The 14,610-nt window shown below is 49.8% G+C and overlaps 1 protein-coding gene across 3 annotated transcripts in view; it reads right to left on the bottom strand.

The window, feature by feature from the left end:
* The window catches only part of SLC1A7 (solute carrier family 1 member 7), a 436,677-nt gene that overhangs the window by 50,327 nt on the left and 371,740 nt on the right, over positions 1-14,610 (bottom strand). For all 3 annotated transcript variants that reach the window (XM_063938903.1, XM_063938904.1, XM_063938902.1), the window contains one exon: positions 5,014-5,113. In XM_063938903.1, the coding sequence (XP_063794973.1) occupies positions 5,014-5,113 (100 nt within the window). The remainder of the gene's footprint in view (positions 1-5,013; positions 5,114-14,610) is intronic.

Raw genomic sequence — 14,610 nt, forward strand, 5'->3', positions numbered from 1 at the left:
GATAGATAGATAGATAGAAGATAGATATATAGATAGACAGACCTCTGTACCCCAGCTGAGCCTATGTGGCCCTTATTTATTGTATATTTGTGGCTTAATCCCTGGAAACACAGCGCCCAGATGGCACTGAATACGCGGCTAATGATATATAAGCTGCCAGCGTTCCTATGCTGCTGAGGCCGCGGTTCCGTCCTGTGTGGAGTGTGTAGCAGAGGCTGCAGTACAGTCATTCAGTGATCACCTGGGGGGTGAGCACGGCTGGGGTAAAGCTGCATTACAACCTAGTGGAGGAACTCGGATCCTGCACCTTAGAGCATTAGGACGGCTCCTGAGCACCGCGCCCGTCTCTTGCTGGGTGGAAGAGGTTAATAGAAATATATCTTGATTTCCCGTCAGAGACGCCCAGAGTCAGAGAACTTCCAGATTTCCCCTCTAACTCGCAGTAATAATAGTCCCAGACGTGAGGAAGTAACGAGAGGAGGAGGGGGGGGACAAATACACAGTGTGTGTGTGTGTGTGTGTGTGTGTGTGTGTGTGTGTGTGTGTGTGTGTGTGTGTGTATATGTGTGTGTATGTGTGTGTGTGTGTGTGTGTGTGTGTGTGTGTGTGTGTATATGTGTGTGTATGTGTGTGTATGTGTGTGTGTGTGTGTGTGTGTGTGTGTGTGTATATGTGTGTGTATGTGTGTGTATGTGTGTGTGTGTGTGTGTGTGTGTGTGTGTGTGTGTATGTGTGTGTATGTGTGTGTCAGGGACTTGCAGTGAGCTAAAAGGCTAAGGTGGCACTAGCTAGCACCAGAGCCAGATTTACACACAAAATATGAGCCAAAGGGTACATGTGGGCACTATCAGTGGCGGATCCAGGGGGGGGGGCACTTGGGCCCGTGCCCCCCCTGTCATTTGTGGCCCTGTCCGTCCCCCGGCGGTCCCCCCCCCCGCTTGTGTCACTGAGACACGCTGCCGCTCAGTCCGGCGGCAGCGTGTCTCAGCTGTCAGGAGGAGAGCGCGGCTATCAGGCGGAGTGTAGCAGACTTCAAACCAGCTGCCAGTTCGTGAGCTAATCAGAGCTCGCGGACCGGCAGCCAATCAGGAGCCGCCAGTCCGCGAGCTCTGATTGGCTCACAAACCGGCGGCTAGTTTGAAGTCCTACACGCCGCCGCCACCGGTGCCAGACATAGCCGCGCTCTCCTCCTGACACCCTCAGAGCCGGGCAGAGAAGCAGCAGCGGTAAGCAGCTGCAGCACTGCTGTGGGGGCATTTGTATACCTGCTGTGGGGGCATTTGCATACCTGCTGTGGGGGCATTGTATACCTGCTGTGGGGGCATTTGTATACCTGGCACTGTGAGGGCAATTGTATACCTGGCACTGTGTGGGCAATTGTTTACCTGGCACTGTGTGGGCAATTGTTTACCTGGCACTGTGGGGGCAATTGTTTACCTGGCACTGTGGTGGCAATTGTTTAACTGGCACTGTGGTGGCATTTGTATACCTGGCACTGTGGGGGCATTTGTATACCTGGCACTGTAGGGGCATTTTTGGATCTGGCACTGTAGGGGTATTTTTGGATTTGGCACTGTGGGGGCATTTGTGGATCTGGCACTGTGGGGGCATTTTTGGATCTGGCACTGTGGGGACATTTTTGGATCTGGCACTGTGGGGGCAATTGTGGATCTGGCACTGTGGGTGCAATTGTGGATTTGGCACTGCACTATTGGGGGCATATGTTTGTGTATCACGTCTCATTTTAATTGGCCACACTCACTAAATGACTGCGGGCATTACTACAGGCAACAATACTACTGGGGGCAATACGGGCATTGCATAAGGGGCACCACTACTATGGGGTCTATATAAGGGGCACTACCAGTACAGTGGACATTGCATAATGAGCGCTACAACTGTGGGCATTGTATAAGAAGCGCCACCTCACATGCACCGAAGCCGCACGCAAATGTACTTGCCCCTTCCATGGTGCCCCCCCCCCCTATCATTTTCTTCTAGATCCGCCCCTGGGCTTTATACACAGGTGCAGCAGTATATACATGTGGGCATTATACACAGGTGCAGCGGTATATACATGTGGATATTATACACAGGTGCAGCAGTATATACATGTGGGCATTATACACAGGTGCAGCGGTATATACATGTGGACATTATACACAGGTGCAGCAGTATATACATGTGGGCATTATACACAGGTGCAGCAGTATATACCGTATATACTCGAGTATAAGCCGACTTTTTCAGCACATTTTTTTATGCTGAAAAAACACCCCTCGGCTTATACTCGAGTGAGGGTCTCGAGTGAGGGTTCTCCGGTCTCTCCTGCGGGCGCCTGTGTTGTCCGTGCTGGGCAAGAACCTGGCTGCTGTGTGCTGCAGCGTCTTTTCCACCCCTCCCCCGGCGCGCGCGCTTCGGGACCCTTCTGCTAAGTCCCGTAGCGGTGCCCGGCTGATGGGATCACATTCACACGGCTGTGTGGTGTGCGCGCTCCGGGACCTGTCACTAAGTCCCGTAGCGATAGTCAGCGGCTGTACAGTGCGGGCGGCTTCCTGACTTCCCCCGGCCCGCTGTGTTTCATGTGCCTCTTTTCTGTGCACCGCAGAATTCAAACTGTGTCGTGCGGGGGGGGGGTGCGCGCTCAGAGTGCAGCAGAGCATCTCAGCCGCGCGGTGTACTCACTCCCTGCCGTCGCGCGCTGCGGGACCCAGTTCATTCGGTCCCTCTGCGGCGCAGCTCTTGACCGGGGAGACCTTTTCTATCAGCCAGGTTTCTAAGCTATGTCGGCGTTTACCTTTCCTGCTATCCTAAACTAGGGCCCTCATACAACCAGTACTCACTGTACCCTCCTTGCTCTGCCGAGGATCTCCTGTTGAGAGATGCAGGTCCCTTCAAAAGGGATCCTTGTCTCTCAGGATTCAATGGTCTTTGTCACCCTTTTCATTAGGGTGACGCAGCCAATCTCAAAAAAATTCCTTAGATTTTAGTCAGGAGCTCAGTTGCTCCACGTGCTGTCCCTCCAGCACAATTTTCAAAACTTAGTGCCTCACCGGCCATAGACTTCTTACTCCAGAGTTTTGGCTATAAAAATTATTAGAATAATGCAATGTAGATATTTCACACATATTCTTTGTATTTTGCATATACAATCAAGACTCTGGTACAAACGTAAGTATGACAGGAAAGGCTCTGCCTCGCCCCACCGCACGTCACTGGTGTGTGTGTGTATGTATGTATGTATGTATGTGTGTGTGTATGTGTGTATATATATATGTATGTGTGTGTGTATGTGTGTGTGTGTGTGTATGTATGTATGTATGTATGTATGTGTGTATGTATGTATGTATGTGTGTGTATATATGTATGTATGCGTGTGTGTGTGTGTGTGTGTGTGTGTGTGTGTGTGTGTGTGTTTATGTATGTATGTATGTGTTTATGTGTGTATGTATGTATGTGTGTGTGTATGTATGTATGTATGTATGTGTGTGTATGTGTGTGTGTGTGTGTGTGTGTGTGTGTGTGTGTGTGTGTGTGTGTGTATGTATGTGTGTATGTATGTATGTGTGTATGTACGTATGTATGTGTGTACGTATGTATGTGTGTATATCTGTGTGTGTGTGTATATATGTATGTGTGTGTGTGTGTGTGTGTGTGTGTGTGTGTGTGTGTGTGTGTGTGTGTGTGTGTGTTTGTTTGTGTATGCGTGTGTATGGGGGGGGTTATTCAATGATTCAAAGGAAAAGATGAGGGAAGGTAACAGATTTAGGAACCTATTTATTACTAAGAGATAAAGTGTACAGAGATAAAGACAGGCTTGGACTGGCCCTCAGGGGTACCAGGGAAACCACCGGTGGACCCCACTGCCTGGGGCCCTCTTCCTCTAGGGATCAGGTTCCAGACTGTGACCTTGAATTGTACATTATACATATTATGTGCAGTGCATTGCAGTTATTAGTCTGGCACATTATCATGCACTATCAGCAGTTACTATATCTATTTATCAAGGGTCCCAGACCATGTACTCTCTAATGGTTAGCCGAGCCTATGTGGTAGCTGGCCACACCCAAAATATGGGCCCCTACCATTGGATTCCTCCGGTGGGCCCTTCATGCCCCAGTCCGACACTGGATAAAGCGGTCTATGGGGGTCATTCCGAGTTGTTCGCTCGCAAGCTGCTTTTAGCAGCTTTGCACACGCTAAGCCGCCGCCTACTGGGAGTGAATCTTAGCATAGTAAAATTGCGAACGAAAGATTAGCAGAATTGCGATTACACACCTCGTAGCAGTTTCTGAGTAGCTCCAGACTTACTCGGCATCTGCGATCAGTTCAGTGCTTGTCGTTCCTGGTTTGACGTCACAAACACTCCCAGCGTTCGCCCAGACACTCCTCCGTTTCTCCAGCCACTCCCGCGTTTTTCCCGGAAACGGAAGCGTTTTTTCGCACACACCCATAAAACGGCCAGTTTCCGCCCAGAAACACCCACTCCTGTCAATCACATTACGATCACCAGAACGAGGAAAAATCCTCGTAATGCCGTGAGTAAAATTCCTAACTGCATAGCAAATTTACTTGGCGCAGTCGCACTGCGGACATTGCGCATGCGCATTAGCGACTAATCGCTCCGTTGCGAGAAAAAAATAATGAGCGAACAACTCGGAATGACCCCCTATGTACTAAGCTTTGGAGAGAGATAAAGTAGCAGCCAACCAGCTCCTAACTGTCATGTTGCAGGATGTGTTTGATAACGGACAGGAGTGATTGGCTGATACTTTATTTCTCTCCACGTTATCACTCCCCAAGGCTTAGTACATAGACCCCTTTATCCCTCTCCAAGCTTTGATACATCTCCCCCATTATACGGTAAGTACCATGACAGCGAGTCACACTTCCAGACACCATCAGTGATCACCATCAGTTCTTCATCCAGATCACTCGCTGCCCCCCCTCCCCCACACTCCAAAAAACAGCCCCCCCCCCCCCCCTCCGTGTGTCGCAGGTTACCGGCTTTACCTCCTCACTCTGCCGTGCAAAGTCTTTCCTGCAGATGTGCGCCATTATCCCGGCAGCCAGCGCGTCCCCGAGCACATTAATCATTGTCCGGAATCTGTCTCTGGTGGGAAAGAATAAACACAGCTGTCAGATGTAGTGCACCGGCAGTATGTACAGTGCTGTATGTGCAGTGTGTACAGTGCTGTATGTGCAGTGTATGTGTAGTGTGTGTGCAGTGTGTACAGTGCTGTATGTGCAGTGTGTACAGTGCTGTATGTGCAGTGTGTACAGTTCTGTATATGCAGTGTGTGTGCAGATTTTGTGCAGTATGTGCAGGGTGTACAGTGCTGTATGTGCAGTGTATACAGTGCTGTATGTGCAGTGTGTACAGTGCTGTATGTACAGTGTGTGTGCAGTGTGTACAGTGCTGTATGTGTAGTGTGTACAGCTCTGTATATGCAGTGTGTGTGCAGTTTTTGTGCAGTGTGTACAGTGCTGTATGTGCAGTGTGTGTGTAGTGTATACAGTGCTGTATGTGCAGTATGTGTGCAGTGTGTACAGTGCAGTGTGCGTGCAGTGTGTACAGTGCTGTATGTGCAGTGTGCGCGCAGTGTGTACAGTGCTGTATGTGCAGTGTGTGTGTAGTTTATACAGTGCTGTATGTGCAGTGTGAGTGCAGTTTTTGTGCAGTGTGTACAGTGCTGTGTGTGTGCAGTGTGTACAGTGCTGTATGTGCAGTATGTGTGCAGTGTGTACAGTGCTGTATGTGCAGTGTGTGCAATGTGTGTGTGCAGTGTGTACAGTGCTGTATGTGCAGTGTGTGTAGTGTATACAGTGCTGTATGTGCAGTGTGTGTGTGTGCAGTGTGTACAGTGCTGTATGTGCAGTCTGCGTGCAGTGTGTACAGTGCTGTATGTGCAGTGTGTGTGTACTGTATACAGTGCTATATGTGCAGTGTGTGTGCAGTATGTGTGCAGTGTGTACAGTGCTGTATGTGCAGTGTGTGTGTAGTGTATACAGTGCTGTATGTGCAGTGTGTGTGCAGTATGTGTGCAGTGTGTACAGTGCTGTATGTGCAGTCTGCGTGCAGTGTGTACAGTGCTGTATGTGCAGTGTGTGTGTAGTGTATACAGTGCTGTATGTGCAGTGTGTGTGCAGTTTTTGTACAGTGCTGTGTGTGTGTGCAGTGTGTACAGTGCTGTATGTGCAGTATGTGTGCAGTGTGTACAGTGCTGTATGTGCAGTGTGTGTGTAGTGTATACAGTGCTGTATGTGCAGTGTGTGTGCAGTGTGTACAGTGCTGTATGTGCAATGTGTACAGTGCTGTATGTGCAGTGTGTGTGTGTGTGTGTGTGTGTAGTGTATACAGTGCTGTATGTGCAGTGTGTGTGCAGTGTGTACAGTGCTGTATGTGCAGTCTGCGTGCAGTGTGTACAGTGCTGTATGTGCAGTGTGTGTAGTGTATACAGTGCTGTATGTGCAGTATGTGTGCAGTGTGTACAGTGCTGTATGTGCAGTGTGCGTGCAATGTGTACAGTGCTGTATGTGCAGTGTGTGTGTAATGTATACTGTGCTGTATGTGCAGTGTGTGTGCAGTATGTGTGCAGTGTGTACAGTGCTGTGCGTGCAGTGTGTACAGTGCTGTATGTGCAGTGTGCGTGCAGTGTGTACAGTGCTGTATGTGCAGTGTGTACAGTTCTGTATATGCAGTGTGTGTGCAGTTTTTGTGCAGTATGTGCAGGGTGTACAGTGCTGTATGTGCAGTGTATACAGTGCTGTATGTGCAGTGTGTGTGCAGTGTGTACAGTGCTGTATGTACAGTATGTGTGCAGTGTGTACAGCTCTGTATATGCAGTGTGTGTGCAGTTTTTGTGCAGTGTGTACAGTGCTGTATGTGCAGTGTGTGTGTAGTGTATACAGTGCTGTATGTGCAGTGTGTGTGCAGTATGTGTGCAGTGTGTACAGTGCTGTGTGTGCAGTGTGCGTGCAGTGTGTACAGTGCTGTATGTGCAGTGTGTGTGTAGTGTATACAGTGCTGTATGTGCAGTGTGTGTGCAGTATGTGTGCAGTGTGTACAGTGCTGTATGTGCAGTGTGTGTGTAGTGTATACAGTGCTGTATGTGCAGTGTGTGTGCAGTATGTGTGCAGTGTGTACAGTGCTGTATGTGCAATGTGTGTGCAGTGTGTACAGTGCTGTATGTGCAGTGTGTGTAGTGTATACAGTGCTGTATGTGCAGTGTGTACAGTGCTGTATGTGCAGTGTGTACAGTGCTGTATGTGCAGTGTGTGTGTACTGTATACAGTGCTATATGTGCAGTGTGTGCAGTGTGTACAGTGCTGTATGTGCAGTCTGCGTGCAGTCTGCGTGCAGTATGTACAGTGCTGTATGTGCAGTGTGTGTGTAGTGTATACAGTGCTGTATGTGCAGTGTGTGTGCAGTATGTGTGCAGTGTGTACAGTGCTGTATGTGCAGTCTGCGTGCAGTGTGTACAGTGCTGTATGTGCAGTGTGTGTAGTGTATACTGTGCTGTATGTGCAGTGTGTGTGCAGTATGTGTGCAGTGTGTACAGTGCTGTATGTGCAGTCTGCGTGCAGTGTGTACAGTGCTGTATGTGCAGTCTGCGTGCAGTGTGTACAGTGCTGTATGTGCAGTCTGCGTGCAGTGTGTACAGTGCTGTATGTGCAGTCTGTGTGTAGTGTATACAGTGCTGTATGTGCAGTGTGTGTGCAGTGTGTACAGTGCTTTATGTGCATTCTGCGTGCAGTGTGTACAGTGCTGTATGTGCAGTGTGTGTAGTGTATACTGTGCTGTATGTGCAGTGTGTGTGCAGTATGTGTGCAGTGTGTACAGTGCTGTATGTGCAGTCTGCGTGCAGTGTGTACAGTGCTGTATGTGCAGTCTGCGTGCAGTGTGTACAGTGCTGTATGTGCAGTCTGTGTGTAGTGTATACAGTGCTGTATGTGCAGTGTGTGTGCAGTATGTGTGCAGTGTGTACAGTGCTGTATGTGCAGTGTGTACAGTGCTGTATGTGCAGTGTGTGTGTAGTGTATACAGTGCTGTATGTGCAGTATGTGTGCAGTGTGTACAGTGCTGTATGTGCAGTGTGTGTGGGACAGATGATTGCATGGTTTGTTTTGTGCATCACTTCCCAATGTTACCACAGTGTAATACCCCTTTCACACCGCCAATGCCGGATCCCACCAGGGAATTGGAAACGGGTCCTTCCCGGGTGGGATCCGGCATTGGCCGCTGCCGCTGGCTTCCCTGACCCGGCAATATGCCGGGCGGGTTGCCATAGCAGCGGGGGGCGGAGGTGGAGGCGGCGCTGGGAAATGAGATCATCTCCGCGCCGCCTCTCCCTGTTGTAGTGAACGGGTCCTGGGTCGCAGTCGACTCGGGAACCTGTTTATGCTGCCATTGTCCCGGTATTCAACCCGGGTATAACACTGCTTTATTCCCGGGTTGAATTGCCGGGTCGGGTGACCCGGGATTTCGGCTATGCCCCTTTCACACTGCACGGTGACCTGTGTCGACCCGGCAATATGCCGTCTCGATATCGGGTTATTTGTGCGGTGTGAAAGGGGTGTAGGTTGCTACTTTATAACTTTTCTTAATACAATTCCCAGCAACACTTTACCTCTGTATTCTCTGGTGTCTATTTATGGGTGTTCAGGAAATCCACACCGCCACACCGCAACACTGTCACACCACCACACTGCCACACTGTCACACCACCACACTGCCACACCACCACACCGCCATACTGTCACACCATCACACTGCCACACTGTCACACCACCACACTGCCACACCGCAACACTGTCACACCACCACACTGCCACACTGTCACACCACCACACCGCCATACTGTCACACCATCACACTGCAACACTGTCACACCGCCACACTGCCACACTGTCACACCGCCACACTGCCACACCGTCACACCACCACACCGCCATACTGTCACACCATCACACTGCCACACTGTCACACCACCACACCGCCACACCGCAACACTGTCACACCACCACACTGCCACACCACCACACCACCACACCGCCATACTGTCACACCATCACACTGCCACACTGTCACACCACCACACCGCCATACTGTCACACCATCACACTGCAACACTGTCACACCACCACACTGCAACACTGTCACACCACCACACTGTCACACCACCACACCGCCATACTGTCACACCATCACACTGCAACACTGTCACACCACCACACTGTCACACCGCCACACTGTCACACCACCACACTGTCACATCACCACACTGTCACACCGCCACACCACCACACTGCCACACCGTCACACCACCACACTGTACACCGCCACACTGTCACACCACCACACTGTCACACTGTCACACCCCCACACGGCCACACTGCCACACCACCACACCGTCACACCACCACACTGTCACACCGCCACACCACCACACGGCCACACTGTCACACCGCCACATTGTCACACCACCACACCGCCACACTGTCACACCGCCACACTACCACACTGCCACACCGCCACACTGCCACGCCGTCACACCACCACACCACCACACCACCACACTGTCACACCACCACACCACCACACTGCCACACCACCACACTGTCACACCACCACATTGCCACACCACCACACCGCCACACTGTCACACCACCACACCACCACACTGTCACACCACCACACTGTCACACCACCACACTGTCACACCACCACACCGCCACACTACCACACTGCCACACCGCCACACTGTCACACCGCCACACCACCACACTGCCACGCCGTCACACCACCACACCGCCACACTGTCACACTACCACACCGTCACATGGTCACACCACCACACTGCCACACCGTCACACCACCACACGGTCACACCGACACACGGCCACACGCGACCACGTGATATGTGAGAGGGACCATACCCAGCGCAGATCAGGGCCTGTATACTAGGGGTGGCAGCCGGTATGTCCACTATCGATGCTGGTGCTGGCATAGACCATTGATGGTAGATAACTGTTCTGTACAGTACATGAACGGTTTTGCCATTGGTATTTTCTCGCATGCACAGCAAAACACTACGGCCCACATGTAATAGAGTGAGAGAGTCAGAAAGTGAGAGATGTGGGCAGGTTTGCAGTTTTTTTTAAAGTGGCAATCATTTACACAGCAAAAACCAGGCTGATCTTTAATAAAAACTGCAAAAATAGGATTTTGAGGTCACATTCAGAACCATGGGGTATAGACGGGATCCGCAGGAGACCTGGGCACTTTAAGACTTTCAAAGGGTGTGACCTGGCTCCTCCCTCTATGCCCCTCCTCCAGTCTCCAGTTATAGGAACTGTGCCCAGGGAGACGGACATTTCGAGGAAAGGATTTATTGTTAAACTAAGGTGAGATACATACCAGCTCACACCTCAAACACGCCGCACAACATGGCATTCAATAGAACACACGCCAACGGCATGAACAATAGCAGCAACATGCTGACAATAAACGTAACACAACATGTGTGTAACCACAACTAACAACTGCAGATACAGTACGCACTTGGATGGGCGCCCAGCATCCTCTACGGATTTACCGGTAGGTATTAAAATCCTATTTTCTCATACGTCCTAGAGGATGCTGGGGACACCATTAGAACCATGGGGTTATACCAAAGCTCTAGAACGGGGGGGAGAGTGCGGATGACCCTGCAGCACTGATTGACCAAACATAAGGTCTTCATCAGCCAGGGTATCAAACTTGTAAAACTTAGCAAAAGTGTTTGCCAAGTATCCGCACGGCAAAGTTGCAATGCCGAGACCCCCCGGGCAGCCGCCCAGGATGAGCCCACCTTGCTAGTAGAATGGGCCTTCACCGATACCGGTAACGGCAATCCAGCCGTGGAATGAGCATGCTGAATCGTATTACAGATCCAGCGTGCAATGGACTGCTTGGAAGCAGGACACCCAATCTTGTTGGGAGCATACAGGACAAACAGAGCCTCTGTTTTCCTAATCTGAGCCGTTCTGGCGACATAAATCTTCAAAGCTCTGACCACATCCAGAGACTTTGACTCAACTAAGGCGTCAGTGGCCACAGGCACCACAATAGGCCGGTACATGCGTAAAGACAAAACCACCTTTGGCAGAATTTGTTGACGTGTTCTCAGTTCTGCTCTATCTTCATGGAAGATCAAATAAGGGCTCTTGTGAGACAAGGCCGCTAATTCAGACACCCGCCTTGCGGATGCCAAGGCCAACAGGATGACCACTTTCCAAGTGAGGAATTTCAACTCCACCTTCTGTAAAGGTTCAAACCAATGTGATTGAAGGAACTGCAACACGACACTAAGGATCCACGGTGCCACTGGAGGCACAAATGGAGGTTGGATGTGCAACACGCCTTTCACGAAAGTCTTAACTTCTGGAAGGGAGGACAATTGTTTCTGAAAGAAAACCGATAAGGCCGAAATCTGTACCTTAATTGAGCCCAATTTTAGGCCCGCATCCACACCTGCTTGTAGAAAATGGAGAAAACGTCCTAGCTGAAACTCTTCCGTAGGAGCCTTCTTGGATTTACACCAAGAAACATATTTTCTCCAAAAATGGCGGTAATGTTTAGACGTTACTCCATTCCTGGCCTGAATAAGTGTGGGAATGACTTCACTGGGAATACCCTTACAGCTAGGATTTGGCGCTCAACGGACATGCTGTCAAACGTAGCCGCGGTAAGCCTTGATACACGCACGGCCCCTGCCGAAGTAGGTCCTCGCGCAGAGGAAGAGGCCAGGGATCTCCTATGAGTAATTCCTGAAGATCTGGATATCAAGCCCTCCTTGGCCAGTCTGGGACAATGAGGATCGCTCGAATCTTTGTTCTTCTTATGATCTTTAGAACTTTTGGAATGAGAGGAAGTGGAGGGAATACATACACCGACTGAAACACCCACGGTGTCACCAGTGCATCCACTAAGAGTCTCTCGACCTGGAACAATATCTCTGAAGCTTCTTGTTGAAACGAGATGCCATCATGTCTACTTGAGGAACTCCCCAACAACTTGTCACCTCTGCGAAGACGTCCCTGGTGGAAGCCCCACTCTCCTGGATGGAGATCGTCTCTGCTGAGGAAGTCTGCTTCCCAGTTGATGCTGACAGAGCGTTTGTATGTCTTTCCACCCCGCGGAGAACCTTTGTGGCTTTTTCCATCGCCGCTCTGCTTTTTTTTTTTTTTTTTTAGTTCTGCCCTGGCGGTTTATGTACGCTACTGCTGTTACATTGTCCGACTGGATCAGTACGGGCAGATCGCGAAGAAGATGTTCCTCTTGTAGAAGGCCATTGTAAATGGCCCTTAACTCCAGAACGTTTATGTGGAGACAAGTTCCTTGACCTGACCATCTTCCTTGTGACTGCACCCCAGCCTCGGAGGCTTGCATCCGTGGTCATCAGGATCCAGTCCTGGATCCCGAACCTGCGCCCCTCTAGGAGGCGAGAGCTGTGTAGCCACCACAAGAGTGAGATTCTGGTCTCAGAAGACAAGATAATCCTTCGGTGCATGTGTAGTTGGGATCCGGACTACTTGTCCAACCGGTCCCACTGGAACACTCTGGCATGGAATCTGCCAAACTGAATGGCCTCGTAGGCTGCAACCATCTTCCCCAGCAACCGAATGTATTGATAGATTGACACTCTTGCTGGTTTCAGAATATGTTTGACCAGGCTCTGAAGTTCCAGAGACTTTTCCACTGAAAGAAAAACTCTGTAGTTCTGTGTACAGTATCATTCCCAAAAATGACAGCCACGTTGTTGGAATCAACTCTGCTTTTGGCAAGTTTAGGAGCCAACCATGTTGTTGAAGAACTGTCAGGGAGAGTGTAACGTTTTGCACCAACTGGTCCCTGGATCTCGCCTTTATCAGGAGATCGTCCAAGTACGGGATAATCGTGACTCCATGCTTTTGAAGGAGAACCATAATTTCCGCCATTATTTCTGTGAAAATCCTCGGAGCCGTGGATAGACCAAACGGCAACGTCTGAAACTGGTAATGACAATTCTGAATTGCAAACCTCAGTGACACAGAGGAAAATGGAAATCTGTAAGTAGGCATCCTTTATGTCTACCGAAACAATGAAACCTCTTTCCACCAGACTGGAAATCACTGTCCTGAGAGATTCCATCTTGAATTTGAGTTTCTTTTGGTAGAAATGGAGGGATTTCCATTTAGGATTGGTCTGACCGAGCCGTCCGGCCTCGGGACCACGAAAAGCTTGAATAAACGGCTTCACCCTGTTGTGACGGGGAACCAGGACAATGACATGATTCTGACACAATTTTCGGATTGCGTCGCATACTACCTACCTGTCCGGAGGAGAACTTGTAAGGGCGATTTGAAAAATCGTTGAGGGGAAACGTCTCGAAAACTTCCAGTTTTCCGAATGAATCCAGAACTGACTGAAGAGTTTTTAGATGCGCCCCCACCGGTGCGGGCTTCCGCAAGAGAGCCCCAGCGTCATGCGGTGGCTTTGGCAGACGCAGAGGATGATTTCTGCACCTGTGATCTTGAAGAGGCTGCGGACCTCTTCCCTCTTCCCCTCCTCTACCTGCAAAGAAAAGGGAATCTAACTTCTTGTACATCTTTTGGGTTGAAATGACGGCATCCGATAATGATGCGTCTTCATTCGTTGTGAGTGAACATAGGGCAAGAAGGTTGACTTACCTGCGGCCGCTGCCGAGATCAAATCAACTAGGCCGTCACCAAACAAGGCTTCTCCTTTATAGGGAAGAGGCTCCATTTCTTCTTGAAGTCAGCATCAGCATTCCATCGGTGAATGCACAACGACCTCCTAGCCGAGACCGCTATGGAATCGGCCTGTGAACCCAAGAGTCCTATTTCCCCTGCAGTCTCACTTAAGTATGCTGCAGCGCACTTGACATGACCCAACATAAGGAGTATCCCATCTCCCTCCAGGGTATCTATATCGGATGACAAGGTATCCTACCATTGTTGAATACTACTACTCACCCATGCGCATGTCAAGGTAGGTCTAAGTAATGTACTTGTGGCTACATAACTAGAATATAACGTAGCTTACTGTATACGATCCGCTGGATTTGTGACAGGGCCCCGTGCAGAGCAGGGAGAGACTCCCCCTTTATTCTGTCCGCGGCGGGAAACGAATAACAACCGGAATCCTCCAGGGGATTCTTTCTCAAACAGAGCGCTCAGCACATGAGATCAGCTATCAGTATATATCTATACATACATACACATACCCATACATACATATATAGACCCCTCCGTCAGGACCAGCAGGGTTCTCAGTGACGTTAATAAGTCATTAATATCCACAATCATGTACTGACTGCTCTTTGTCAATATTGGATCTAATCAGGAAACATTCTGGTCGACATATGAATCAGTATCCGTGTCGGCATCAGGGAGTAGTAACTGGGCAAAATAACATTTTTGCGACCCCGAGGGGTCTGAGGGAAAAAATAGCTATGAACATCACATCCTCCATAGATATTTCTATGTCTGTGTCTGGGACACAGATTTATGCAACCTTATTCTGATATGAATCACATTATCATGCAAATATTTACCTAGTAGTTA

Source organism: Pseudophryne corroboree, chromosome 9, assembly GCF_028390025.1.
Source record: "Pseudophryne corroboree isolate aPseCor3 chromosome 9, aPseCor3.hap2, whole genome shotgun sequence".
NCBI classification, from domain to species: Eukaryota; Metazoa; Chordata; class Amphibia; order Anura; family Myobatrachidae; genus Pseudophryne; species Pseudophryne corroboree.